The sequence below is a fragment of the Propithecus coquereli genome, unplaced genomic scaffold (assembly GCF_000956105.1).
Source record: "Propithecus coquereli isolate 6110/MARCELLA unplaced genomic scaffold, Pcoq_1.0 Scaffold119, whole genome shotgun sequence".
Lineage (NCBI taxonomy): Eukaryota > Metazoa > Chordata > Mammalia > Primates > Indriidae > Propithecus > Propithecus coquereli.
The window spans coordinates 8,312,830-8,320,819 of NW_012135969.1; the positions used below are offsets into that span (position 1 = coordinate 8,312,830).

A 7,990-nucleotide genomic window follows, 5' to 3' on the forward strand; every position below is an offset into this window, starting at 1 on the left:
TAAAAAAAAATAAATTATACATAAAAATTTAAGTTTTAATAATAGGGTTTCACGGTATAGCTCTGGCTTAAGATAATCTACTATTGGGTCCACCAGGCCCATCCCTCCTGGTCTCAGAACTGCAATTCTCAATTTTCTCAGGTATGCACATTAATTCACATATATTCAGGATTCAATTCTGCAATTAACAATTGGAGTCACTGAGAAAGATCCCAATCCTGGTCTGGGTAAAACCCCAACTTCCCTCCCTGTAGATAATCTTCACTGCAGAGGTTGACTGTCGGTAAGCATTAACTAAGGCAATGGTGAATTGTAGATTTAGAGACAAGTGGCATGGATCCTTTTAATCATTTTGGCCTTGAATCTTTCCATATGCAGCCCCCAAATCACATACCTATATACCCACAAAACCACTAATCTTAAAGTTGTTGAGATGCCATAAAGCAAAGAGGCACAGAAAAATGTCTCATGCATTTAGCACATGGAACCTTAAAATGCTATTAAAAGTCTGGCAACGAAATGAGACAAACCTGGCTTCAAATCCAGTCACTAACTAGTTTGGGATTTGGGGCAAATCACTTCACAGTCTCTTTCTAAACCTCAATCTGTAAAACAGGAATGGATGATAGAGTTTGGTCAGAGTATGAAAGGAGAATGCATTTAAACACTCCCTGAAGTGAGACCATCCCAGGATTCCCAGGATTGCAAAGGGGTTCACCTTTTTTTGGTCGTGAGGGGACGTACACATGTGGCCTGACTGGTTCACAATTACATGACCTTTATATTTCCTCCACTGCCTTCTTTACAACATGTCTTCTTTTAACCAAATTCAGGAATGTATACAAAATTTTGGATTTTATTAGAGAACAGTTATTCACATTACAAAAAGAGCCACAGTAGGTCTTCCTCAAGCAGCAAACAATGTGTTTGATAAAAGTGCTATTTAAACAACTATTTTGTGCCTACAAAAGATATTAGCTTCTTTGGAAGTAATAGTGAAAAGGTTAAAGTTAAACCCTTTGAGACTTCCTTTCTCTGAAGGTTTCCACAGTTTCCCTTGAAAGGGTACCTAGCTCTGTGGCTTTACATAGCTATTTATAATTGCTAATTGAATGACATCTCTGGAGCAGATATTTAAACAGAGAAAATCGTGGACTAGAGTAGAGCAGACACATATTTCAAAGCAGCCATATCTGTGTTACATAAACCTTCCTGAGGCAAAACAAAATAAAAGGAGCCTGTCAGGGCAGAGGATAGAAGCTGCTTATGACTGAGGGAGGGGATCCTATGAAAAGAGCTGCAGCATGGGAAATCTGCCTTGGTTACTGGATAGGCCCAGCTTTCTGACTTGGTAATTAAAAATTTTCCTTAGATTTTTTTTTTTTCTTCCTGAATAGACAGAAAAATTATTATATCTTTTCATTGGAAATTAATGTCAGTTTTTTTCCTATAGGAACTATCTTCACTTTAATTGAATAAATATATGGGAAAAATGAGAAATTTCACTTGACAGTTGATTTTTTAAGAATACATATATTTTATAAACGCTTCAATTTAACACATAATTTAATAATCCTCAATTATTACAAAGGTTAGAACTTCACTGAAAAAACAAAAGCATTATTCATTACTCATCACTATCACTTACTTAAAATAATAAGTAAAATACAAACATTCTCCAAATATATTTGTAATTATCAGCATTGACAAGCAATACTTGAGCAAACACTATGTACAAGACATTGTTTAGGCAGTGAAATGAATGATGTAAAAAGAATCAACAATAGGTTTTTAAAAACCAATTGTATTTTAATAGGCTTTATATGCACCAAATGTCATCTTATTAAAATGTGGGTATTTTTTACATACTGAAAAAATTCTGTGTAACCTGCTCCTGTCTTCCCAGAGCTCTGTGGTTCCAGACCTTCATGGCCAATCTTTTCACTCTACCACTAGATGTCAATTCTGTGACATTGCATGCTTTGGGTGTAACTACTAAGCTATGATTGGAATAATCAAACCTCAGGGCTAACAGGAAGAAATTCTAACTCCTCTCCAAGAAAGTGTTAACCACATTATTCCAAAGCAAATGAAACTGATTGTGGTGGGGTTTTCTGTTCCTTAAAAACAACAACATAGGTCTCTACCAGAGGCAGGATAAGAGATCACATAAACTAGTAGAAAGAAAAATGAGAACTAAGACTGGAACCATCTGTATCATGGGAGGGATAGAACTAGAAAAGGAAAAAAAAGAGGAGAATTATTTTTATTTGGGTATGTGAACCCCAGACTGACAGTGATACACAAAAACGAGTTTTGCATTAAGGCGACAGAAACAAATGCAACATATGAAAGGCTGACAGAGAATCATAAAAAGAAGGTTTAAAAAAACCCTCAAGTACATTTTCTAATTTGATTTGGAGAGATTATGTGCTGGAATTGTTAATTTAAAATTCACGCAGAAAACTTGCTTTAGAGTCATTCTGATTTAACATATTGTAATTTGTGTTTATTTTATTTGTTATCAGCTTAATGCAAATAAGCCCTTATACTGGATTATAAATGCAGAGATCCTTACCAATAACTTACCAATTTATCATTTCCAAACTGGTAACAAAATCAATTCCTCTCATCTTAGCATCATGTAAACTTTTCACTATGTGCACATGAGTTTTTGCTTTGCTAGCCAAGGAATTATTATTCTGTGGCATACTAATTCACCACGTGAAAGGTTAATTCCAGATGAAAAACAAGAAAAGTTGACATTTCGTAACCAGGTAAATGCCTCATGAAATTTAATGCTTTCTGGAAATAATCACCAAGAATTATTCTGATTTTCAAAGAAAAATAAGACATACTTTCCAAGGTCCATTTCTTTGTCTCAAGATTAGCATGGTAGGAATAACCCAGGAACCCACCTCAGTGTGTCTTTGATGTAATGCATTATATTCCTTCTTCAGTTCTGCTTCTCTTTCTTCAAGTCTGCTAACTGAAATTAAGATACATACACTTAATCAAAACAAAATATAAGAAATTTACTTTAAAAATCCATCTTTAAAACTTGGAATGGGTTATCTATAATTGTTAGCAACTTTATAGGACTCAGTGCTCCATACAGAAGTCTTTACAAAGCAGTGACCTCATTTCATCATCTTTAATAAATAAAACATTGTGGGGGGGAATGGAGCAAACATCAGATTGGTTCTCTAATATGCCTATGTTTATCAGGTCATCCCCCTAAAGATTTTTAACATGATATAGAACTATCTCTTTCAAAAACATTTACCAATCATCTCATAAAAATTTTAACCTAGGATTAAGGCCCAAATCATTGATTTCTAACACTATTCCAGGTCTTTTTCAGTACTGGCAGTTTGTGAAAAATGTCATTATTTACAAGTACCATTTTCTGCTTCAGATCCTCTCAATTTCAGGGACTCGTCTTCTTTTATTTAGCTCCCTCTGCTGATGGATTTTGTAAGTGGCACTGACTTGGGGTAGTGCTCACAGAGTACAACTTTCAGGTATCTTTTAGAAAGTTTTAGACCCCAAGAGACAGAATATTAACACAAGATTTCACAGGAAAGAGTAACTGACAGCAAAGAGGGATGATTCAGAGAGGAGGGGGAGTCCAAGCAAGGCCACAGAAAAATTACAGTAGTCAAGACAGATGGTAATAAGAGTGTTCCAGACACTGTTACCACAGAGAAGGGAACAAAATCATGCCAGTGGAGAGGCAGAGGGGAGACTGGCCAGCCTGGAGGAGCCCATGCTGGCTAAGGAGCAGTGAGAGACAGTCTAGTGGGGAGAAATAAAATTGGTGCTAGGGGAGCTTGTCAAGATACTCATTTAAGCCTTAGCTTGTTGGAAATGTTCTCTTGGTGTAAGGGTCCACTAGTTACAAACACGTAAGGCTGTTTGTAATCTACAGCCTGTGATTATGGCAGCCAGCTATAGAAGGAACTACTATAAACTGATACTCTAACAACACACATAAATGTTTTATATGCTTCATGTTAACACACCAGACACCAAACAAAACACAACTTGCACTGCCCAGTAAACTCATTTATGGTTTGTGTGCCTTTATCTGTCATTTGTTTGAATATCTTGAAAATATATGATTAACTAGGAAAATTGTAGTTCTTTTTGTTTTGTTTCTAATTCAAGCGTGTATGTCATTGGCTCATTAAGTTTACACCAGTGAATAAACACACACTACAGTACCCGTGTAGCACACCGCTCATCTTATCCTGTGGCTGAAGGTGATAAAAAGCAAACTTATTATGAAGATGTGCTGAGATAATACAAGAGATGCTAAAAACATCATGGCGATTTTTATTTAAAAACAGGAAATCCAAGCAAATTATAGATATTAGTAACAATTTCAAAATAAACATTTTCTATTACTTCCTGTCAATTGAACTTATCTAAAAGCTTAAGGGAATCTTGAGACTACTTGACAAACCATATCTATTTTCAATTGTTCATCTTTGTGAATCAATCCTTTTCTGATAATGTACAACCAAAACAAAAAATTGAATGCTGAGGCTGAAATAAAATCCAACTATCACTCATAACCCTCAATTTCAAATTTATAGTCAATAGCTGAGCCTCATTATTTTTGTCAGCTAATTTGATATGAATTCAAAATAAATTTATATCACCATCACTAATAGCAGCTAACATTATATAATACTTATTATCTAAGAACTGTATATAAACTAACTTATCTGCACCTGACATTAACCTTATGATGAAAACGTTATTATTACATTCATTTTAGAGATGAGGAAATGTAGGCAAATCGGGGTTCAGTAACTTGCCCAAAGTCATACAGGTAGTAAATGGCAAAACAAGGATTCCTAACAGAGTCTGGCTCCAGAATCTAAGTTCCTAATTACCATGCTATACTGCCTCTCAAGAAATACTCCTTTTTCACTTGAGGCCAGGAGTTCAAGATCAGCCTGAGCGACACAGTGAGACCCTGTCTCTACAAAAAATTAAAAAAATCAGCCAGATGCAGTGGCTTGTACCTGTAGTCCTAGTTACTAGGAAGACTAAGGTGGGAGTATTGCCTGATCTCAAAGATGGAGGCTGCAGTGAGCTATGATTGCACCACTACATTCTAGCCTAGATGACAGAGCAAGACCTTGTCTCTTAAAAAAAAAAAAAAAAGAGGGCTGGCATGGTGGCTCATGCCTATAATCCCAGCACTCTGGGAGGCCGAGGCAGGAGGATCACTTGAGCTCAGGAGTTCAAGACCAGCCTGAGCAAGAGCGAGACCCCATCTCTACTAAAAGATATAAAAAACTAGCTGGGCATGGTGGCGTGCACCTGTAGTCCCAACTACTCGGGAGGCTGAGGCAGGAGGATTGCTTGAGCCCAGGAGTTTGAGGTTGCTGTGAGCTAGGCTGACTCCATGGCACTCTAGCCTGGGCAAAAGAGTGACTCTGTCTCAAAAAAAAAAAAAAAAAGAAAGAAAGAAAGAAAGAACAAAATATTCCTTTTAGTATGTTTTGCATATTAGATTTATTTAAGATTTCACTTTGGTGGAGAGGAGTATATTTCAAACAAAAACCTCCTCTGTTCTTATGGAAATAACCCAGTCACAGATACTTTGACACAAAGACATCAAACTACCAAGCAAAATATGTACCCAACTTTAATAATCATCAGGGAAATGCACACTAAAACCAAAATGCAACACCACCACCCATCAGAATGGCTAAAATGAAAAATATCATACATTAAGTGCTAGTATGGATGTGGAACAACTGTAACTTTTACATACTACGGGTCCCAGTATGCCCATTTTGAAAACTGTTTGGTAAGATTTAATAAAGTTGACTCTTTGCCAACCCTATCACAAAACAATTTCATTGCAGGAAGTACATATATGTGTCCACCCAAAGGTATTTAAAACAATGTTCAAAGAGGTGCTATCTGTAATCATCCAAACCTGAAAACCCAACTTGTCCAGCAACAGCGGAATGGATAAATATTCATATACTGGAATACTACACAATGTCAACGAACAAATTATTGCCACATAAATCATGGACTAACCTCACAAACGTGATGCTGAGAGAAAGCAGCAGAAACAAAAGAATATAAAGTTCAAAGACATACAGAACTAATTGGAAGTACTAAAAGTCAGGACAGTGGTTACCGTTGGGGAGGAGTTAGTGACCTGATAAATTTCTGACCACACAGTCTCGTGCCACCCCAGTCCAAACACAGTGTGTATCCATTCACATAGGCACTTTCTGGGGCTTGAATACTCATTCTTCTGAATACTCATTCCAACAACCCCTATGAGTTCAACATGTGGCACAGATTTAAACAGACTATTCGAAACCATTACAAACAAGTTGTGCTCCTCTTACTTTAGAATTCACAGGGAAAATAGTAAAAATGTTATCAGATTGGAGAATTATAAAAAGAAAGAAAGATGGGCACCATGAGAGATAAACTAGAATTACTCTTTTGAAAGTCATGTTGGTAGTATCTATTAAAATAAGCCATATGTATATCCTTTGACACAGTATAACCATTCTTATTTATCCTACAGACACTTGCACCAATGCCCAAAGATATGAAAGTGAATGTCCTGTGCAACACATCTTATAATAGCCTCCAAATTGGAACCACCTCCAAATTTGTCATTAAGAAGTTGATTAAGTGAATTATGATAGTCATACGAGAGAATACAATGCAGTGGCTTTGCTACTTCCTTGTTATGCAATCTTGGGTAAATTAACCTCTCTGGGCTTCAGTGTCCTTACTCGCACACGAGGAATAATAACACTATATCAGAGTTGATATTAGGAATGAGTTAATATTTGTAAAGGACACAGAACAGTGCCTGGCACACATGTGTTTTTTAAATAAAATACAATAATTAAAGATACCTGTTTTAAAAATGCTATATATATCTAAATGTACTGACATGGAACAATGCCTAGCACTAAATGGAAGGATATTGAATATATATTTATAAAAATAAAAAATACAAACAATATGATGCTACTAAGATGTCTGCAAAGCCAAAACTGGACTGTTTCCCCCAAAGCTGACCTTTCTCATAGTCTTCTTACTTGGGCAAAAATCTTGCAGCCATCCTTCTGCTTTCTCTTTCCTTCATATCGAATATCCAATCTATCAGCAAATTCTGCCCATTCTACTTTTAAAATAAATCTAGAATCTGACCGCTTCATCACTCCTATCTTGGTCTAAGAATCAGAGTGGTCCATTTGTTACAACAGATAAACCTACACTGACACATGCTTATCACCCAAAGTACATCGTTTACATTAGGGCTCACTTTAGTGTTGTACACTCTGTAAGTTTTGACAAATGTATAATGACATGTATCCACCATTACGGTATCATACAAAACATGTTCACTGCCTTAAAAATCCTCTGTGTTCCACCTATTCATCCCTGATTACCAACCCCAAATCCCTGGAAACCACTGATCTTTTTATTATCTCCATAATTTTGCCTCTTTTAGAATGTCATATGGATGGAATCATCTAGCACCTAGCCTATTCAGATTGGCTTCTTTCACTTAGTAATAAGCATTTGAGGTTATTCTATGTCTTTTCATGGCTTGATAGCTCATTTCCTTTTGGCACTGAATAATATTTGATTGCCTACATTACCACAGTTTATGCCTGTTATTTTAATAAGAACCAAAAGTCTTAAAATTACAAGCCTTAAACACTCACCGTCTCTTCTATGCACAAGTTAATTTTCTTAATCCACAAAAAGTGGTATTTAAAGATATTTTCAACAGGTGTAGCTGCGTTTTAGAAACTTGTTTGCTGACAGGTGATGTCCACCTTTTCACTATGTTTTCAATGCAAAATAAATCACAAGTACACTTAAACTAAACTCTGTCTCAGCTTTTTATATAAATATATGTTCTTACCTGTTTAATAACAGGCAAAATATTAAATTTTGCATCATCTAAAGCAAACAAATT

At 35.9% G+C, this 7,990-nt stretch overlaps 1 protein-coding gene across 3 annotated transcripts in view; it reads right to left on the reverse strand.

Moving 5' to 3' along the window:
• SPAG9 (sperm associated antigen 9) overlaps positions 1-7,990 on the reverse strand; it is a 131,441-nt gene that overhangs the window by 83,346 nt on the left and 40,105 nt on the right. For all 3 annotated transcript variants that reach the window (XM_012662618.1, XM_012662592.1, XM_012662609.1), the window contains one exon: positions 2,919-2,989. In XM_012662618.1, coding sequence (XP_012518072.1) covers positions 2,919-2,989 — 71 coding nt within the window. The remainder of the gene's footprint in view (positions 1-2,918; positions 2,990-7,990) is intronic.